This window comes from Mesitornis unicolor, unplaced genomic scaffold, assembly GCF_000695765.1.
Source record: "Mesitornis unicolor isolate BGI_N332 unplaced genomic scaffold, ASM69576v1 scaffold37071, whole genome shotgun sequence".
In the NCBI taxonomy this organism is placed as follows: Eukaryota; Metazoa; Chordata; class Aves; order Mesitornithiformes; family Mesitornithidae; genus Mesitornis; species Mesitornis unicolor.
Window position 1 is genome coordinate 2,794 of NW_010166423.1, and position 22,616 is coordinate 25,409.

The window sequence follows — 22,616 nt, forward strand, 5'->3', positions numbered from 1 at the left end:
TGTATCTTCCTCGTCATGTTTTTTTTGCTTGCCCCAAGCAGCTGCTTTACATTACATCTCTGGAGTCAGCTGCTGTAGTTTAGCTGTAAGATTTGTAACCTTTAAAGGCACTGCATTGGTTAAGTCCCAATCCCTGTGCTCTTGAGAGTCTTGCTGTGAACTTCAAATCCTCATGTTCTCATGGGTCAAGCGTACACAGATGGTGTGCATGTTCACTGTGCTCCTGATCCAAAATTATATGTTCAAATATTCAAAATCAGCAAAGCAGCTTCTTCTTGCATGTTGTTCTCAAGTTCATGGAAAATATTTAAAGAAGAGTATGTCTTTGCTTCTGGCTTTTGGAAAACTATGCACACAACAAGGGATGCTATATGTTTTCTTCCAAATAGGTTACTTTCTGCAATGGATAGTACCCTCTCTTTAGAAAAGTTGCCCAGTGCCTTTTCACTGTTCGAGCACTACATGGACAGTCCAGGACAAAGCAACGAGCACTCCTTAAAACATGTGGCTGGTAAGAATCTCTGAATATTGTCTTTACAAAGTGAACATTTTGGCAATGCTTTGGAAATTTTAGGAAGCTAAAAATGGAATCTATTTGAGAAGTATAAGTTTGCAAACCATGTAATTAGCAATCAGATTTGAATGTAAAATTAAGTCTAATTGTGCACAAGTGTTTGGCTTATAGTAGGACACTAAGATGAGCAACACAGGGGAAAATGCTGAAGTGGGAGATTCTTGCATAGTATCAGATATCTGTATCTCAGACTGGCAGAAGGTCTCTATCTGTGACTCTCCCAGTGCTAAAGAAGTCGCTGTTCCCTTGCAGGCAAGGACAGAAGACACAATCAAAGGGTCTCCTAAGCTCTCTTTCTCTGAAGAGGGGCAGCCCCAGCATTACTAGTGTGGGGATGAGAGCAGGGGTCTGGATGATAGCTGAGGTCCCTGGGTTTGTGCCAAGTGAATGGAGGCACCTGAAGGCCCCACAGAATGTGAAAGGGAAGTGGTTCACTGTAGCTGGAAGCAGCCTCTGCTTTGGAGGGCAGCAGTGAAAATTGCACATATTTCTTCATCTCTATATGATATTTCATGTCCTGTAAAAAGCCTGCCTTTGTGGGCTTTCTGCTCTGCCTGTACATATACCTATAGAAATTGCCTGAATCTGAACTGTTGTCAGTGAAGAGTTTGTCAGCACCAATTTGTGGATTCATTCTCCTCATAATGAGGTCTCACTCCAGTGTTTCTTTCTCAGGAGAAGGTTTGTTTAGGGGTCTTGCATCTCACTGTTGTGCTTTGTGACCTCCCATTCACTATCACATGTACCACTGCCATTGTAGTCGCTCTTTGGCTTTTCAAGCAGTGCCTCTTGCTCATATTTGGTCCCAGAGCACTCAAACTAGAGCATCGATTTCCCTAAGGTCCTTTGCTTCCTGACTGGATTTTCAGGTGCCCAATGGGACATAGGAGGTGTGCCGTCTTGCGCAGACTGTCTCATGTCTAGTAAGAGCTGAGTGAACTCAGCAGCATCACTATGGGGAGATCATCTCTCTCCTCCATACCACTACTTTTTTTAGACCTAGAGGAACTCAATATCTCCGAGACCTTGACTTCCTTGTCAGAGTTGTATGAGTTTGCCTGTGGCATTCAAACTCCAACATGCTTTTCTCTAAATTGCTGAAATCTGCTTTTCAGTGTGATTTGCATTAGCTTCTGTGTTTGCTCAACACCAAATGGCTCCAGACCAGTTTGCTTTGACAAACTAGAAATGAATGACAGTCCACTAGCAAGTGACCTTAAGAGCCCCTCATCCTGTATAATTTCTTCTCTTTCTTTTTCTCCAATACCTGGTTTTCATTCTCCACTTCCTCTAATAAGTATTTCAGTTGTTCTTGTGATTTTCCTTTGGTGAGCAGTATACAAGATATATATATATATATCTGTATTTTTTAAGACTACACCCTTCCTGAATGAAAAGAGAGGTAAATGCCTATATGAAACTTTATTTGGAATTGAGTCCCTTGAATACAGACTTTATCACATACTGGAGGCAAATCTCAAACACACTCGGAATTTTTTTTGGCTGAAGCCATTTGATTAAATACATGTCAATTTGCTGTATTTCTCCAATCCACATATTTTTCCTTCAGAAAATACTCTTTTACTGAACAATTTCACTGAACTTTATTTTCACCATTTCAGAAACATTTCTCCTTCCAAATGTTCTCCATTTCCAAATTTTCCATATCCACTAATGAAAAGCCCTTTCCCCTCAAATTCTTCCTCCTTTCATGTAAGTCAACTCCATCAACAACTGCATAAACATATAAAACCCTTGCAGCATGCCATTGAGCATATTGGAACCCAGGCTTTGCTACAAGAAGAGTAGGAATAATTTAGAGATCAAAAAATTATTATTTCCAAAGCCTGCCCTTCTGTACTAGAAGGCAAGGACCTTTCCTGATTGTAAAAATCTTCCATTAGTCACAGAGTAATGTAACTGCTCTCCTTCTTCAAGTCCACAAAGCCAAGGAAACGTTTTCATTACATTGGAAAGGGGTAAATATCCATAAAACATCTGGGATGGTTATTTGTGGAGATTAGGTACCATGAATGAAAAAACTTCCTGACACCACAGCACTTCATTGAAAACTGAGCTGATGAGAAAACGTCACAGTTTTCTGTTGAAAAATATGATTTAGTCAAACTTTAGTCAAAGTGCAAATATTTCTTTGACTAAAAATAATTTTAAAAGGGACCAGCACTTTGATAAAACATAAATGGTCTGTTTCTGAAAGAATAATTCAACTTCTTGCTTTGAAATAACTTCCTTTCAAAAGTTTGTTTCATATTATGCAAAAGAAAATTAGAAATCAAATGTTTCTCAATGTTACAGAACTGAATTTTGATCTGTACCTTTTTTTTTTTCTTTGAGAAGTTTCATTCATTAAGCTAGCTCCTGTTCAGATCTGGCATAATAATAAATCTTGCAGTTGTGGGGTTTCTGTGATCATAAATAGTTGTTTCTAGGCAACATCACAGGGAAAAAAAAACAAAGCTGGTTTCCCCACCAGGTCCACTGGAATAGTTTTCCTAAAGATGGTCAGTTTTTAAATTTACCAACTCTAGATGTAATTAAAAGACAAAACACAGCTTGTTTTTAGCAATAAGAAGGATAATTTTTTTTCAATGGGGAGCAGGTGTAATCCTACTGTACTGGTAGCTCTCTGTATAAGGAAACAGCCAGCATCTGCATTTGCCTTGTTCATGCCACAGGGGATCATCATCATTACTGTGAAGATAACTGAAAGAAATCAAAAGCTTTCTGCTGAGATTCTAAGAGAATTCATGCAACATGGAAATTTACTGGGTGAAGAAATAGAACCATGTATTTTCGTTTCCTGCAACCACTTTAACAATGAACGTCTTTTGGGTTTTTTTTCTTCTTTCTTTCCCCTCTCTCTCTTTTAAGCCATAATCGTAGAGAGGGACAATATCTCATCAGGGATGGATCTGTGCCAATCAGGAGACAAAGTTTACATGGAATTTGGGAGCCTGGAAGGTCTCTGAAACACTCTTTGTGAGGGGTCCTCCTGGTTGCCCCACGGGGTGCTTTGACAGAGCTCAGGTTCATCTGCGCACCGAGGATCCTCTGTCCACTGGATCAGTGGGGAAAATGATCATGCCAGGCAGGAGCACCTAGCTGTGCACCTGCAGTAGGAGTCCACCTCTGGATCTTCTACTCCTCAGTGCTGTTAGAGCCTTCCTTTGCCTAAAGGACATCCTTGCTGCGGTCAATGTCAGTGGATTTAACACACTGCATGAATCCTTTCCCCTGCCCACCTTTCTAGAATCAGCTACACATGTCTGTTTCTGGAGGAGGCTTTCTTCTTCTGCAAGCTCCCTCTCTCCATCAGTGATCTATCTGTTTGGTACAAAAAAGTGCGTCTCCACTTTCATGAGCATCCTTTTCATAGGCTGTCCTCTCCTCTGGTGCCTGTGTTGCAAGTCAAGGTCAGATAATGGAGAATGCAGTCACCCAAAGGAGCCTGCATTAGGCTCCAGGGTCTTCTGGCCTTTCTGAGGAGGCGGCCTGAAGTTATTAGGAGTCTCTCGGGGTTTCATCAGCATGTGTACCTCAAAGCGGAGTCCAGGGACAGGTATTTCTCCCTGTGACTGAAGGAAGCAGATCTCTTGGGCAAAGGAGAGGCATCACTGGAGCTGTGTGACAGCTCTATGTGTCCAGGATTGCCACAGCCCTGGGAGCCTCCCACCTGGAGATCGGAAATGAATGGCAGTGCTATGCCCCGTGGTCCTGCCCCATGGGGAGGACCCCCAAGAATAGGGCAGGTAATGGGCACATGCTTTGTCCTGGGTTCAGATGGTGCCAGCACTAGGACAGGATCTTATTTTGTCTAGACTGTGAGGGAAGTAGACAGATTCCAATGCTGAGCAATTACTTTTTTTTTTTCTGTTCCTAGCTTAGGAGAACCTATTGCTCTAAACTGCACCAGTATTCCCTATTTAATGTACTTGCTGTACTTGTCCTGTGGAAATAAGCAACCTGAGTGAAAATAAGCAAGCAGGTTGCATCACAAACCTGTAGGTGATTTGGCTGAAAATACAGGAGTGTGAATAGCAACGGGAGACTTTCCTCTCAGTCCCACAGATACCAACTGTCGTACCTCAGGAACCGAACTCGGCCACCAGCACCTCCATTGCCATATACTGGGCTGTGAATGATGGGGACACCATCGACTGCTTCCAGGTCTACTGTATGGAGGAACCACAAGCTAGCAAAGATGTGGGGGGTGCGTAAGTTCTTGCCTTCACTACGGCAGGAGTCCTTTCTGCTCTGGTCTGGGGTCAGCAGAGGGGAGGGCAAGCTTCAGGGGTGGGTCATGAAGCAGAGAGAAGAGCGGCTGTGAAGATGTCATGTATAGGACTAAGTATGGGTAATGGTGGAGGAGAGTGTGAGGTAGATGCCATTCTTCTTCTCCCCTTCATCCCACAAAATGTAAGATAAATATAATGGCCTGTAAATTGCAGAGCAGTTGTTTGCAGAGAAACAGGAACATCCCTGTTGAGGTGCCCTTTCATGAAGTCGCCTGACCTTCAGAGGGGATGTGTCCATGCTGTCCCGTGAGTACTCATGGGGACTGTAGATGGAGATCCCAAAGGGAAGGGCTTCATTAGGTTTTTAGGGCCCTGCATGTACTTCAGAAAGGTATTCTAATAAAAGTAAGACAGAAAAGATAATAAATATTTCCACAATATTTCCACATGTAGATGGGGATTTTTTTTCAGAATTACATTAAAATATTTCAAATGATAAATATGAAATTGAGAAAAAAGACTTGGAATGCTCATTCATTATAAAGCTCAGACTGATCATAGAGTCATTTTAAGCAACTGGGTTCTGCACAAATCCACGTGTGCATGTGTGTATGTGAGTGCATGTGAGTGCATGGTAAAGGATGCTAAGGGCTTATTATAATATCTAATTTACAGCTAAGGGCTTTAAAGGCCATTATGAGAAGTTATGTTATAAAGCAGTGAAACCAGGGTTGATAACTGCTGATTGTATGTTCCAGATTTACAGTCTAGTCACCAATAGGACCAATAGCCATAATCTCCCCTTGCCATCAATGGGGTTTGAGTGCACTCAATGAAGGACACATCAGAAACTTTCTGTCAAAACTGAGTCAGGACAAAATACAGAGATATTGGATAGCAACCTTTTCTGGTTTTTTTTTTGTTTTTTTTTATTTACTGTTTTTCACATGTTAGCTGAGAGGTGCAATCATAGGCCCTACCAGTGCAACACATGAGTCTGACGTCCTGTGCATGTGTTCCTCCTAGCTTTGGTGGAAGAGTACAGAGTGACGGTGAAGGAGAGCCACTGCATTTTGGAGGACCTGGAGCCAGATCGCTGCTACAGTGTGTGGGTCATGGCTGTGAATGGCACAGGCTGTAGCTTACCCAGTGAAAAAGCCATTTTTAAAACAGGTATGTAGAACTTTTTGCATTTTATTATTATTTTGGCATTATTTTATTATTATAAGCTTCAGATCCTTAGACCAATCCTAGTCCATAGTGTTACTCAAACAGAAGAAACTGTTTGATTTGGCCCATCTGGCAGATAGCAGGCAACTCACAGTCATTTCCCATTTTTGCTAAGAGGTTGCAGCATAATTGCTCCTGGGGGGAAACTTGAAGGCATTCAGATTTGAAGATGTTTCCAGTCTTGGGCATTGTGACTGGGGCACTGAGGCAGCACATTATGAATTCCTTTTCTGAGCTCACTGCAGTGCTGCAGGGAAACTCTGGGAAAGCCACCTGGCTGCTCCCTGCTGCTGCTTCTCCTGTGGAAAATGAAGGTTACAGCTGCATTTTGTGCCTCTCTGCCATCCTCACAAATACATCTATGTTGCATTGATTTGAATTATTAACTTTTCAAGAGAAGGCCTGGTTCACCACAGTTACATGCTATAACTAGCTCAGTGGGACACAATCTCAGGTGTGGCTGAGAGGCTCTGCTGCTGTTTCAGTGGCATAAATTGAGATAAGTAATTACCTGAGTATTGTTTATGGGCTTCATTTGACTGATTAATTTTTCTGAACTTTAATTTCTTTAATCATTTGTATTGACAGAACTGTTGCTTCTTGAATTATGAGCAAGGTGAACCATCGTGTGTGTGAAGCCCTCTTGCCAAGCAAAAAAAAAAAAAAGTCTGTCCTGTGCTACAGGACAAAAAAAATCATTCCATTCTTGCAGTCACAGAATACAGACAAGGGTATTTAACAATTTTATAATGAAATAACTGTACAACACTGGGCCTATTGTTGAAATCACTTTGCAGCAACCACAGCTTCAAGCCTTTTGCGTAGTGCGCAAGACTTCAAATGTGTTGATAATTTTCCTTGATATTCCATTTACTATTCATATTTTTAGCAAAGATTATTTTCCAGATAATTGCATGTAGAAAATCAAATTTTATGGCCTGAACAATGTAATGGTGAGCATGGTGCAGAATTCCTATGAAGTGGTCAAATAAAGATTAGCTATTACTAGCTAATAAATCATAATTTTAAAAGGGGTTCTCACCTCTCTGAAGTTGTTATTTTTAAGAATGATCTTTGCCTTTCTTTTACTCAAAATGGAATAATTCTGAAGAAGCTAATTTATTTGAGTCTTTGATGCCTTCATTTGGCCTGTTTCTTTAAGAATACAAATAAAATAAATCAAACATATCTCATTAAACACCTTCCCTCAAGCCGAGGTGAACTCCTTCTGGAATGCACTGAGCCCCAGAGGTACTTTTGGGGACACTGCAGGGCACTGACTGATGCAAAACTGTTGCATCCCCTTAACACCAGAGGTGGAAAGATGAGCACTGGTAATGGAAGCCAGTTCTTTAGTGTGAGCCCAGCTACTTTGATGTAAAGCTACAATACTTTGATTCTTCAAGTAGCCCAATGAACTCAGAAGCAGTAATTTAGAAAGTTTAGTAATTCAGATTGACACATACAAGAAAATAATTTGCTCGTATATGCAGTTGTTGGAATATACACATTAATAGTGGAGCAAAGCTGTCCCTTTTCCAGGTGTTGGGAACCTCCACAAGATTTCCCTGTTGGGATGGCACCTGTGGCAGTGGGTCTGGGGAGTTTTGGGGAATGCAGGCAGATGCTACTGCAGCATCCCCCCAGCCCCTCCTGTCTCCTTCTCCTCCACCTCACAAGCTCACAGCCTGTCCTCTCCTCCCCTGGGGAGCACCTGTGAGGGAATGATGCTGAAGGCTCCAAGTATCCCTCCACCCCCACTTGTCCCTGTCCATATCAAACTGTTCTCCACATGAAGGCTCTTTGCAGTCCTAGAGACATAGGAGTGACAGGAGCTTCTTCTGTTGTTCAAAACCTATGTGATTCGCACCCTGTATCTGAGGGACAGTGTAAGAACTTACTCTTTTTGGTTCTTTGTCTATTATAAGATCAGTTATATGAGTGCTGGAATATTACAAGGAAATTGGATATATATTCTATCTGCAGTAATTTGTTGAAAAAAATCTCTGAAGCACGACAACTTCTTCTGATACGTTGACTCCATCTATTCTTTAGACAGTTTAGAATTTTAAAAAAGTTTGATGTCTTGTGACATACTGTTTGTACATATGCATAAATGGGGATATGTGTGCCAGTTGCTGAATGCAGGTGCTAGGGGATTTAGCTATTAAGTTTTCATTCTTTAGAAACAGATGCATTTACAAACAGACAATCAAATATGTCAGAAGACAATTAAGGGCTTATTGCTAAGGGACCTACACAGTTGCATTACCAGCTAAGAATCTATCCCACAGATTCATTGTTCTGCTGAATAATAGATTAGCTGTTCCTGTAGAAAAAACATCAAGTACATCTTCACCTGAATGGCTAACTAATTTTCACTAAACCACAAAATTGATATGTACTTGTTTTTCTTTCCATTTCTACTAATAAGAAATTATTTTTCTTATGAAACAGAATGCATCTGGAATGCTGTTGCAGTTCTATAAGATTGTATTGTCATAAAGTTGTCTAATTTATACTTTTGTGTTAGGCCTCCTATTTGGAACCCGATCCTTTTAAAAGGAAAATAACTTTCTATGACTTTTTTTAATTAATAACCTTTCTTTTAAGGAAAGACTGTCTATATGAGTTTCAACAACATGTTGTAAGGTTTGTTTATGTTGCTATTCGCTGAAAAGGGAAAAAGCAAGTGAATACCACTAATCCATTTTCAGCCTACAATGTTGGATGTGCAATTTCCCACAATAGCTTTTGATTACATGCATTCAGTGCAGTATTTTACATCCCATTTTCCTTCTTGCAGTTGGGCCTGTAGTTCTTAAGCTGAAGCTCTAAAAAAGAAATTACAGGACCAAATTTTAGCATTGCAAAAATAAACAGGACATAATTAAGCAGAAAGTCAGCATCTCCCTGTCAGTTCTGCAGCAGCATATCTGTTTCTGATGCAGTTCATGCAGGGACTGCTGAGGACAGGATTGAGGCGATGGAGGGAGAACTGTAAGCAGTACTGCCTTGGTGCTCTGCTCCTTGAAGACTGGCAGAAATGAGGAAAATGTGCTTCAGGAAAGGCACAAAAATCCACATGGGTGTTCTAAGGATGTGAAATGCACAAATATTCCCAGTGACTTTCCAAGGGTGGTATTTTTTCCCTGTGATGTAGCCCTCTGCCACTGATACACAAAGAGCAGCCACTAGCACCCTCCTCGCAGTACAGCTAACGTGTCCCTGTGTCCCCAGCACCTGCCATCCCCACCATCAAGGCCGAGGACTGCACGGTGTGCTGGGACACGGCCACCGTCCGCTGGCACACCAGCTTGGCATCGGCGGAGTCCTTCACCCTGGAGTACTGCCGACAGCACTCACCCGAAGGAGAGGGTCTCAGGTCAGTGCTGCAGTCACAAGTGCCGCTCAGGCGGATTAGGCAGCTGCTAATGAGCATCTCCCAGATCGTAGGTTGTTATGCAAGAGTTTATTCTGTGTGAGGAAGAAATCTGCTTCTACATGCTGAGGAATTTACAGGACGGACACTAGTCTATGAGATTAGGCTGAGACATAAAAATGCTTCTTTTTTATTCTGCTTAACTAGGCAATCCATTACATCTGGGGCCAAAACCCTGGAGCCATTGTGCTGATGGTAGTCAACCAGACATTGCAGAGCTGTGCTGGTCAGGGAAGCAATCGCTACCACACAGCTGCCACGGCCCTAGGCAGGACAGGGGAGGGCAGGTGGGCTGCATGGGAAGGAGAGGGATGGAGGAGCCTGGCCCAGTTTGTTCTTTGCTTTGTGATGAACAAGATAGGAGCTGGCTTGGGGCACAGTGAAGGTGATACAGATGTCCTGGTAATATTGGTGACCCATCTGGATGCATGGTCAGGCCCCTTCCAAAGCACAGCTGAGCTCAATGCTGCCCAGCTGTGCAGGCATGCCACAGAGGTCAGAGAGCAACCCAAAGAGCAGCTTTGAAACTGGGGATGGTGTCTGCTTATGCCAGACCCTCTCTGGTTTCCCCTAGAATAAGTCTGTGCTGTGTAGAGGAGAGGGTGAGGAGGGACATAGGCACCACTGAGCTGTGAAACCATGCACTGTGTTGAAATGCATTGAAAATTGTGTGAAGCTCTGTATGTCCTTGGAGGTTTTTTTTGTTTGTTTTTTTTAAAAAAATGACAACAATATTCCAGAAAGATACGGTTGCAAAGGTCTGAGAAGCTTTGAGAGGCTGAGTATGAGTTGCCATATGGGACCCTGTGGAACAGCCTCAGCCCAGCTGAGTTTGTCTTCATCATCTAGGGAGCCTGAGTAGTGTCTTAGTAGGGGACTGGTTGACATGGACTTCATGGAGGTGTGGCAGAGAGGGAGGACCTCCAGCCTGTGCAGTCAAAATTATTTAAGTGGACTAGAGGGTTCACAGGTTTTGCAGACAAGTATGACAGTGAAATTGTGTGCTCCTTGCTCCTTACAAAAGTAGGATAAAAATGGAAATAAAAAACTTCTGTGGGGTTGGGAAACCTTTTTTCCATGGAGTACCAGTGTGCTGCATCAATTCAATCAAGGAGAGGTCCTGTCCAGCTGTCCTGCCTTTCAGAAGACAGCCATGACCTGCTCGGTTTCATACATATTTCATGAGGTCACCAGGACCCTGTCAACCTGCCAAAGTCACTGTTGGTCAGTGATAATGTAGCTGCTTCCAAAACCTGTTCTGTGTGTTTGCCCTCAAGTTTCTTTACTGTTAACTAGAATTGGCTGTTTTTCTCAAAGCTGAACTGGAAAGTGTGCCAGTTTCTGTAATCTGTGAGTGAGATGTCGATAATACCGAGAAGCTTTCATGTGTGGTAATAACTGTAGCAAAAGCCTGCCAGAACTGACCCATTTGCTTTCTCAAGTGACCTTGAGAATGTGTTTATAATTATACTGGGCCACATTTGACTTTTTTGCCTTCCTGTGGGCAGAAGCTGGCCTTTTACTATGACAAATTTTTGTAGTTTGATTTTCTGTATTTGTTTCTCTGGCCTCTTTTTACAGTGTGAAAGATCATCTTTTACCAATTACTTTCCTGCAAAGCAATGTGCCTCCTTCCTTTTCCAAAAACAACCCTCTGAGATTGACCTGGAAAGGTTTTGTAATGGCAAGAGATGTTTCAGTGATGGAGATACCTAATTTAAAGATTCCTGTTTAATTTTTTGCATAAAGCCAAGAAAAAAAGAGCCCACTGGTAGACGGACCATACTGCCTGTATTGCACCTATCCAAGGCCCTTAAGGTGCAAGTTAGGACTAAAAATCAATTCCTTATGTAGCTGATATAGTGAGAAAGTGCATTCTGGAAGTACCCGTAGGGAGCTTAGAGTTCCTGTGTCAGGTAGCTATATCAGATGGAATAAAACTGTGTCTTTATGCACATCTAGCGTTTGGACCTGGAAATGCTGTAACTTCTACTGCTTGCTTTCTTTGAAAGCTTGGAGTTTGTCCTTCACAGATTTCCTGAGCAACACTCATCCTGGGAACCAGCCAAATGTGGAGCCCTTTGATAGACAGCCTGGGCCTCTCCCACTTGTGGTGGCCTTGTAGCTGGGTGACTCTCTGGTCCCTGGGTGGAAGTTCAAGCACATTTCTCAGCAGCTCTGGAAAGTTCATAGAGCTGCTGCTGGAGACACAGCATGAAGGCATGTGAGGGAAGTCCTGGAGAAAGCAGCATGGTCCCATTCCGCACAGCTGTTTACACAGATGTCATTATGGGAACTCACCCAAAGCAAGGAACACCACCAAGGGAGAAGGCAAAGAGAAATGCCTCCACTGAAGAGCCAGAGACAAATGTGGAGCCCCTGGTCCAGGCCTTGTAGCCTTCAGCATCTCACAGAATCACAGGATGGTTGATGTTGGAAGGAACCTTTGGAAGTCGTCTGGTCCAACACCCCTGCTCTGCCAGGGCCACCTAGAGCCAGTTGCCCAGGCAGCTTTTGAATATCTCCAAGGAGTCTGTGGAGCAGTCCCAGCTCCCTGGGAAGGGAATTTGAAGCAAATCTGGAAAAAAAAAACCCAACCCCAAAAGCTCATTAAAAGTTTCCTTCTGAATACCATAAAAAAACCAAACCTATATTTTCCCCTCTGAGGTCTCTCTCCTTGCCATCTTGCCACCTGAGGGACATGGTTTCATATGAAATCATCCTAAATCTTCTGCAACAATGAGTCCATGGCCTGCTTCTGTGGTTTTTAAAGCTCCTTCCTGGCTTGATTATTTTTGCAGAATCTTTATAAGTCTGAAATGTTTCTTTCAGTTTCCAGAGCTCTGCTATTTTCTCGACATTCAGCCTCTTTGTGTTGAGAAGTCAATGGAGCTGTGGGTGGAAGATGGAAAGCTGTGAGAAATGTAGTCCAGGGATTAGGTGTGTGGGCTGTTCAGATGAAAACCATGTATCACATCATGAGAAATCTGTAAGACTCAGGGAGGAAGAAGTTAGTACAGTATGCAGTGAGTTCATAGAAGTGGAAGTGAGTGAGTCTCAACCTCTCTGCCAATGTCAGACTGGCACTGCTAGTGACCAAAATTTTCCGTCTAGTTATAGAGCGGGCCTAATGCTGGGAAAAGGAGAGACAGCCTCCCTCCTGTTGCATGGCCTACATGGCTGTTCTGCCAGCTCAGGAAACAAGGTGTGGAAAATAGGGAATCTTCCTCCTCACTGACTGTGCTGGGCTTGCAATCTCAGATAGCTGCAAGGACCATTGCAGGTGGTGCTTTGGTGATCTAACCCCAGAACAGCCAGAGCTGGGACAGAGGAGGGGAAAGGAAGCATGCAGCACAGCTGGGAACACCTCAGAGCTATTTGTTCCTTGTTTTTAGCTTCAAGAGCTTTTTTCTGCTCATGGTGCACCCCTTCTGTGTGCTTCTACATGTTATCTTGAGAAGCTTGCATACTTTCAGCTGTAACTCCACATCAGCAGTACCAACACAGGTCTGGAGGTGGGAACAGTGGGATCTTGGGGATGGAAATGACAATTATGCACAGAGGGCGTTCTGAATCACTGTGAGGTGTATCATTTGCTGGGTTCATGCAATATTAAAAAATATTCTCTAGATTTTGTTTCCTTGAAGTGAATTAAGATACTGATGAGAGAAACATGCATCAGAACACAGCATCAGATTTCCTTAAAACCAAGGAAATAACAAATTTAACAGACAACTGCTACTATAATATTCTTGGCAATTTAAAGGTGAAGAAGTAGCTCCTTTCTGTTCTGCTTTGAATAGCATGTATCTGAAATTTGGAGACTGGATTTTGAGACTTAAATATTCCTCTTATAGAGAGAGAGATTAAGAGGAGATATTTAAAATACTTACCTTCAAATGTTTCTTGAGTTTGTATGCACTGAATTTTGTATCATAATAACAAGATACTGTGGGGACAGTGCAAATATGATAACATTTAGGCTAAAGGCCAGGGTGACTCATGCTTTGATAATAATATTATTACATTTCCAATCATCTATAAAGTGTGCAGGTGTATTTAAAGTAGAAAATAGCTGACATTAAAAAGGTTGTAGGTGGATTTCTCTTTCTTTCATGACCAAAATTACATGGTTCAATACTTAAGGTGAGCTTGAGGAAGATCTAGATTCAATGCTTGTTGCAAGAACTTGGAAATGAAACTAGCTTCCCCCAGCAGAGTCAGGATGTGTTTTCCCTTCCCTTCTTCCACTCATGATCTGTATGCTATAAGCTAAGCAGTAATCATACCTATTCCTCATCCTTGCTTTTTATCACTGATTGCAGGGTCAACCTGAAGCATGAGAAGCTACAGTGATTGCTGGGGAGCATTCAGTATTTGCTTTCCCACTTCACCCTAATCTCTAGACAGAAGGAGAGACAATAGCAAGACCTGTTTCTGCCTTGCACACAGTTTGTTTGAACTTGAACTTGTCTCAGAGAGTTGCAGATGAAATTCCTTCTTGTTGGCATATTCTGTTTCATTAGTTGGCAGCAACAGGACTAGGTTTTACGCCTTAATCTTAGCTAAAATTGATGGCTTCTTATTCTTAGACAGCTTAAAGCTGGCTAAAATAGATTACTAAGCAGAGAATGCTATTCGAATATCTGATCACTCTTTTACTGACCAGATCTGCTTAAAGTCCAGACTTTTCTGTCTCGTTATTACAACTGAAAATAGGCATGCTATTGCTCTCATATTTAAACATGTAACCAAATTCTGATTTGGAGAATTTCAGATCTGAAGGAGACTGAAGTCTGAACTTTGATGTCTGACCCTATTCTGCAGTTGACAGGACCCAAAATCTTCTCTGAATATCCAGGCTTTGGGATGCAGACTCCAGAATATTATTACCCCAGGTCTACTTTTTACACCAGAATGCACCTGTCTACTTGGATTTAGAAACAATTTTGTATTTGACTAACTAAACATCAGTTAAACAGCACATAGCAAAAAAATATCACCTCCTAATTTCTTTGAAAGGGTACTCACTTACATGGCATTTTCCAAAGACTGAAGCAGGAGCCATATAAGGCACTTCACTGTGCTTAAGATATGTTGATCTACATGTTGCCACAAACAGCTTCTGACAAATAACTTAGTGTATCCTCCCTTCATCTCACTTGTAACTATTTGCTCAAAACTTTCTGGCGATCTGTGCTTTAGATTCACATCAAAGATGTCACAATGGTGCTTTTAAGGAACAGTTTGGGTGAGACTTGCCTAGGAAGCATGGACAAATCTCTTCAAAGCTTAAGTTTCCACTACTTTTCCCCTGCCACTGCTTCTACCCCATTTTTCCTTTCACTCCTTTTTTATTTGCTTCGTTGCTCAGTTCCCATCTTGTATTTTTCTTTGTCTTACCTTACCTTTTTGCTCTTGTCCTTTATATTTAGCCAAGACTTTTTTCCCCTTTCACGTCTAAAGATCTCAGGTTCTCACCAGGCAACTCATCAGGTTGCACCTCTTCCCCAAACCTTTTAGTAAGAACTGACCAGGCTGCCAAACTCCCAGTGTCTTGCTGAAGTGCTCTCATGGTTGGGGCTTTGGTTACTCCTGGAGGTGAAGCAAGCCCTGCAATTGCTACCAGGTTTTGGCAACGTGCTTCTGTTTACTGTGTCAGTTCCAGCATCAATGTAACACATTCCCCAAAGGCAGCATGGCCCTGCGCTGATCATGCAAGAGCCCCAAACTCTCTGAAATTCTGTTAAATTGAAGAAGCAGATCACAGGAGCACCCAGTCCTTTTTCTTAATGGTTTCAGTCACTTTTAACAACAGCTGCCAGTACAAAATACCTGTTACAGACTAGTAAGGATGATGCACCAGTTTTTCCCTGGGATGCCATCCTTCTAGTCACCAAGATTTATGTTGTGTTAGCAGGAATTTGCTGTATGTAGGGCTTTGGGATTTTACCATTTTGTGATAAATACAGCAGAGGCAGGCATGTGAAAAATCCTGATGGATGAGCACTGATTATTCTTCAGATTGTACTGCTCTCTGGTGGGACATATGTGGAAAAGCAGTCACTACGAATGAATAGCAACGATCTGATCTGACCGCTGACTTGTCTGCCGTACCTCCTCTGGGGTCACAGTAATTAGTGCTGGAAAAGGTAATTTGTTTAATCTAGCTTCCCATAGAGACATTATCTGCAATATGGAGACCATCCTGGGCTCTGCTCTCAAACCTGAGGTGGAAGGGAAAGTGCCTTGCATGCTCTCCAAAGGCACGTCTCCTGTTCATGAATTTAAATACTTACCTTGAAGATTCCTGTGAGCATTTCTGGGAGAAAATAATCTACGTTATACAGATAAACAGCCTTTACCTGCAGGCATACAATGCAGTGGGTATATACTGTTGGTTTTGCCGTTATCATCTGAGGCAAAAATGAGGAAAATCAAGATCCAGTGTATGAGAATTTGTTGAGACAATCTTTCGTACTTCTGACAATGTAGAAAATAAAATAGGCATCTTCCTAGCTATCTGAAGTACTTTCACTGTCACTTCAAAGTGCCTGTAGAGCAGATTGAGTGGGTGCTGACTCTTGCTTTCCAGCACTGTGTCAAGACATCAGCGGGTGGGGATGTGAGGGCTGGAGCTTTTGAGGCACCACAAAGGGGAGACATAGTCAAAGCAGGACTCTGTGCAAAGGCATTTCCCCTGCTGCTGCCTCTTGCAGAACCAGCCTGTTCGTGTGCACGGCACTGTGAGGGAGACAGAGTCAAGGCTTTGTTGATGAACAATTTGTGAGCAAGGAGTTCATAATAAGAAGTGCATGGTTTTTGTGTGGCCTCAGATAAGGGTATCCATTCTTTCAGATCTGGAGAAAGTGCACAGACAGTATGAACACAAGTGCATTCAGTTTCAGGCAACTGAGTTAATTAAAAGAGTGTTTGTTTTTTTCTTCAGAAACTTGTTCGTTTTGTAAAGCAGAATTTTCATGGGAGGCAGATGAGAATTTGATTCTGTGCTGCTTGCATTTTATGTGATGACTTATGCTGCAAAATGAACGTGAAGTGAGCATTACACCAAATGACTGCATGGAGTGAGAAGGTGGTACAGGCACACAGACCTGAAAATCTGTCAAAGTAAGGAGGATCCCTCAAGTAAAATGCTGAAGCTCCTACATAAGCTAGTTGTGAAGACAGCGTTCGTCTTTCTGATTTGGATTTTCTCTATGGTTTCTGTTGTTTCACTAATCAGTAACACTGTTACGTGGCTTAGCTGTTTGCATAAATTAGTCTTTCCTGGTTTGGATATCTGCATACATTTTCATGTGTGAAAATCTTCAAAATTTGCAGATCTTTTGCTGGTATAAAGAGACCTGAACTGAAAGTATCCCTGGAACCCAATGTGAACTATTTCTTCTACTTGAGGGCTGTCAACCCATTTGGGACAAGTGAACAAAGTGAAGCAGCTCTCATCTCAACTAAAGGTAGATCACCATTTTCTGATGTCAAAACAATGGGATGGAGGGGCAGAGCAGCCAAAGATGGCATTTTCCTCTGGAAATCATACCTGGACTTTCCAATATGGAACTGAGCAAGTTATTGAGACAAAAGGGAATGTGTTTTATCTGTTGAAAATTAGCAGAATCAGGGACTATTTCACTTGAACTTTGTATATTTATGTTAGTGTGAAACTGATGTGACCTCAGAAACAAAAACATTTCTTTTTTTTCATTCTAATTTGATGAGATATGAAATTATTAAATATTCTTCAGGGACCTCAGTTTGTTTGAGTCTGGCAGAGCACATTCTGATAAAAGATGCCATGACCTTAAAAAAACCCCTCACAATAAAACCTTGTGGACTTTAGGTTTCAGAGATGAGGAAGCATATAGAGCAGTTTTAAAATGTAATGGATTATTTAAACTTTAATATTTCCAGATAAATAGTGTTAAATCATGTATGGATCTTTCAAATCAGTCTCAAATTTGCTATTTTGAAAAAGCAATCAATTGAAAATTATTCAACATTCTCAAATACCAAAGATTTCTTTATTACCTAGCTACCTTTCTGAGTATTAGACTGCTGTCCCAATTGGTGACAGCTTGGAAGACTCCTTGCATTCACACACAGTTTTCTGTCTTTCTGACCTGCCAGCAGACACAGCTCTGTCCAGCTAAAATGACAGTAATTTCTGCTTAACATTTTATGATTCATCTTGTGTTAACACTGCAAGCCTCTCAGAACTGGTGTTTCTTTGTCTTGAATTATACCAGGAACTCGATTTCGTCTGCTGAGCGACACAGCCCATCCCGCTTTGCAAGTCTCCTCCAATGCAACAGTGATCCGCCTTCCTGAGAAAAGCAAATTCACTGGGTGAGTAGCAGCATGACAAGCACAGGATGAAGCCCTAGCTCTTAATTTTTCCTATAGGTAGCTTTCACGTAGCACTGACTAATTTTGTAGAAGAACTGAATAGGTTTAGTCATGCAGCCCCTGGACTTTGTGTAATTGAAATTGTAATTTCAAGCACTGAAATGTCTCAATAAAGCCAGTAGCAGCATTGATGTAGGTACTGGGAAGAGTTCAGTGTTGCACTGAGGAACCCTCAGAAAGTCGAAGGCCGTGGCACCTTCTGGGACTGCTGGGTTTACCCCAGTCCTTGGCCACTGCTTAATCCTTCAGAGTACTTCAGTCTCAGAGCAATTTGTAGCTACTCCAAGAAGGCCAGATTTGTGGGCTTATTTAGTAATGTATCGTGGCTAGAAATAATCAGTCTTCCATAGTTTTCTTCTCTACTGAGGGCATTATTGGTAATGTTTTCCAAAGCACCTGTGGCTTTGGAGAACTTGGAAATGCTTCTGGGATATGTTTAGAATGGTTCTACCAGGCTAGATCCATCCATTGCAAAGACGATGGCTTTTTTACATACTAGTATCAGTCCCATCACAAGGACAGGTCAACTTCTGTAAGTTGTGACATACTGATGTGGCTTCTTAAAAGGTAATGAGGTATTACTGGTTTAAGCACCTTTTTTACTATTACAGCTGAATGGACACAAAATGTTTGTCACTGTGTCTACTTAAAAGAGACGTACTTTCTAGTTGGAAGAAGCCTTCAAAACTTGAGGTACCATTTTTTGCCTCCAAAGTCACCTTTCCCAGCCTTTTGCTAGCTTCATGTAATTTTGGGTAAAGTTGTATCATTTTCACTCCTTAAGATGAGTCCATATCAGTGCAAAGATGAAATGACTGTCAGTGACCACATTCAAATCTTTGATAAAGTCCTGCAGTTAGTAGAACAGAGTGTGATACATTAGTGGTTTTAGATGCTGCTGCATAATGTGACTGTAAGAAATATCAGAATATATGATCTACCACCACACTCAATTTACTGTCCTCCTCTTCTACAAACAGGTTTCCTTCAGTCCTGGGTGAACTGCTGCCTGCTCGTGGACGTCACTACTGGGAAATTGTTGTCTCTGCCTGCAGAAGCTACAGGATTGGGATTTGCTATGAGACAATACCACGGAGCAGCATCCTGGGGCTGGGTGATACTTCCTGGTGCATGCGGTGCTGTCCTACACAAACCAGGTAGAGCTGAGACAGTCTGGTTGCTTGGGAAGTTACTTGAACTTCATGTGAATAAAGCTGGCCAGCTTTAAGAATCACAAGAGCAGAAAGGATCTGTCTGCTTTCTTTCTGCATATTTGAGAAAAGGACAGCTACAAAGGAGCTTTAGGCTTCCTCTTAATTAAAAAAATCTTACAAAGCATGTTAAAAAATAAAATTAACCTCAAACAGACCAGTTTACTGCCCTTCACACAGCCAGTGAATAAAACTTAAAAAACTAATTTGCTACTGCTTTGTCATTCCAGGCTCATATTCTAAACTGCTTCACAAAATCCCAGCACGTGTGTTTAGTTCCATAAATGCAGTGGCTTTAGAATTTATTTCCATCTGCAGATGTCAAACCTTCATAGTGAATGCCTTCTCCTGCCTTGTCCTTCACAGTGATTGGCACTCACCTGCCACAGTGGCAGGACTGCAGGGTGCTGGGCTAGTCTTCAGTGGGCCAGTGCCAGGCTGCTTGGAGGTTTGTAAAACCACCAAGGTGCTTCTGGTCTAAACAAGTGTGCCTTTTTAGTGTGAGATCATATAAATGCATGAACATAACTAACTAAATGAAACATCTGAGGTGCAAAGCGTTTTGCCGATGCGCAGCTCCTGCTTAAATCCCCACAAAAACATGTAACAAGAAGCATACAGATAAATATGATTACAGCAAATCTGCTTTTAGCCTGAGAGTCCAGAATTGCAAGTGAAAGGGCCTATCATCATGCCAGGCAGGGCTTTGAAGTGCTACCATATTCGCTTTGCTTAGGTACTGAGCAAAATGCTGTTGCCACGTGATGTGCTGCTATACACGACCCCCTGCCAATAGGTGGGAATTAAGCCAAAGGTTATTTCTGGTAAATCACTGTGAGGAGGCTCACTGTGTTCTGGTTTCCATTTTCCCGCAGCTTTCTTTACAGGTTTCTTCACACCGGTGTGATGAGTGATGTCCATGTGACAGAACACCCAGCCAGGATTGGCATCCTGTTGGATTACAGTGACGGCAGGTTGTTGTTCTTTAATGCAGAGAGAGGACTCATGCTGTTCTCCACCAGGCACACATTCACTGATGCCGTCCACCCGACCTTTGCCCTGGAGAAAGCTGGAGTGCTCACCCTGCGCACAGGAATGGAGCTGCCGGAGTTCGTGAAGCGCAGCTAATCCCCTGCTTCACACTCAGGAATACTGGCAATTACAGTGTCAGGAGACAGGGAGGGGAGAGGGGTGCCAGGAGGGGATGTCTCGTTTTCACCAGTGAATGCTATGCACACAGCTCTCACCAACGTCATCAGTAATTGTAGTTAGTGCTCAGCCATGTAATCACTCTGAGCCTGGAAAGAAAATCAATTCCTTCGATTAGAGTGTGCACCTAGTGATATACACAGCAATACTTTAAAGGGGATAAAAATGTTTTGTTAGATGTGAACATTAATTGTGGGGGAAATGTACTTTCCCTGTGGAAATAATGATAGTGCTAGCTGTCTTTTTAAAGATAATGATGACCCTGTGTATGAAATAAATGTATTTCTCACTGCAGTACATGAAAGCCATCATGTCGTCATTTGACAGGACAGTCAAAGCCCAAATCTAAGATAGTATGTTTGAGAATTGTGCAAAAATTTCAATAACTGAAATATTTTGCAGGTTAATATACCTTGTGTTATTGTTTGCCAACTCTCTTTAAATGCACAAATTAAGAGAACTTGTAAACTTAGAAATCTGCACAGGTGCAAAATTTACAAAATGAGTCAATCCCAGACTAGTCTTCATATCAGTCATGTAAAGTCTGACTATGCAACACCTACCTAACCTGCTCACAGCAAGCTATAGCAGACAGTATATATCTGTGCCTGTAAACAGCTACTCACAAAACACATGTATGAGGAAACTTGATAGTAGTAGTAAAAATCTTCCCCTACGTTTTTCATCCTCAGTTTGCTGGGTAAGTGGTTATGATGGTGAAGGGAAGGTTGCTACTCAGGAACTTAGAGAACAGTCAAAATGACAGTGATCTTCTTGTGGACCACCCTTTTTCCATCACTGCTTTTTACCTTTGCACATACAGATTTGATGCTCCTAATTTCAGGCTTGTGGATATTTTCCAGCATCTGCCCTGCTCTCTCCTGTTACCTACACTAGCACCAGTGTCACAGCAGCAAGGTGCAGTGTTTCAGGGCCATGAAAGCAAGCAGGCTAAAAATGGTTTATATCAACAGGGGAACAGAATGCTGACTCTCCCCCTTGGCTTTCTCAAACCATTTTTCCAACCACTTCATGCATTGGTGGCGCAGCTGTCTTCTCGCCTGCCCCAAGGGCTGAACGCACGAATGCCAATGGTGCCAAACTACAGTGAATGCTGTGGGGAAATAAATCTTAAGGCAGGCAGGCAGTCAATGCTTTTCATGCTGTGCCCAGTCTGGAGATTTCTGCCACAGGGGAATGCGCTGCCGGACTACTTTCTGAGCTTGGCTGCAGAGCTGTAGTCCCTGAAGTACAGCAGATTTCAGGAGTCTAATGGAGAGAGTTTGCCTCTGAGGAGGACTTCAATGAGTTACAGACAAGCTTCTGCTGTCTACACTCAGAGGAGGTGTCTGCTGCCGCTGTTTTATTTACAATCTAACACCTTCTAGGCATGTGCTTGCTGCTTTAGCCTGCTGTATACTTGGTGGCCCAGAGGAGCCACACTCCACACTGTCATAGCAGGCTTGGGCGAGATGGTTGAAGCAAGACAAACAAGATCCTGTGACAATTTATTTTAAGCCAGAGCTCTTTCTGGCATTTCAATTAAACAGTGCCAGTCCTGAGTCCCTGCCAGGGAGAGAGGGGAATGAAAAAGCAGGGTAGTGCTTTGTTGGCTCAAGTGAGTGTTAGGTAGAGGTGTGGAGGAGGGTGAGAAAAAGGTCCAGGCTTAACTGGGAAAGAAAGACAGAAAGGGTGTTGGGGTAGCACTATCATGCAGGCTGAGGAGGAGGCAGAATGTAAGCTGGAAACTCACACAAAGCAGATGGTGATAAACTAAGAGGCAGGGCAGTGGTGTTGGTAGGCTGCGTTCCTCAGGCTCACACAGTCAGTGAGCTCACCTCAGGTGTGGCTTTCTCCAGAGCTTTGAACTAAACCTGAAAAATCCCAGCACTGGGACGATTTTACCTGCATTCTCCTCAACCTGGTTGTTGCTGTCCCAAATGTGGGACTGAGCATGGACACCAGTGTAATGTATTACCAAGGGGACAGCCAGTGAGAAGAGCAAAATGATGTGACATTATTTGGGTGGCTTTTTCAATAAGGCAAGAAGCAATTTCCTTGTCAAAGGTAAATGAGTATTAGTAAGTAGTGGTTTTAACATAAAAAGCAAAAGCCTCATCTATTGCCACGCACTATTACTCAGACACTGCCACAATGGCTTGCCAAAATGTTTTTTGCTGGAGGTGCTTAATTCTTAGAAATTCTTGGTTCATTTTAAAAAACTGCCTGGCTCTGTTTTCTTGCTGATTTTTGTATAAGGTCCCACTTTT

The 22,616-nt window shown here is 42.4% G+C and overlaps 1 protein-coding gene across 1 annotated transcript; it reads left to right on the plus strand.

The window, feature by feature from the left end:
* Window positions 1-389: 389 nt before the first annotated feature.
* LOC104548832 (cardiomyopathy-associated protein 5-like) lies at window positions 390-20,265 on the plus strand (the record flags this gene model as incomplete). The annotated part of the gene is made up of 8 exons (XM_010194960.1): window positions 390-511; window positions 4,656-4,805; window positions 5,857-6,003; window positions 9,301-9,445; window positions 16,844-16,977; window positions 17,767-17,866; window positions 18,907-19,083; window positions 20,013-20,265. Coding segments are annotated over 8 exons (1,228 nt in total), but the record flags the coding sequence as incomplete, so codon positions are not given.
* Window positions 20,266-22,616: the final 2,351 nt, after the last annotated feature.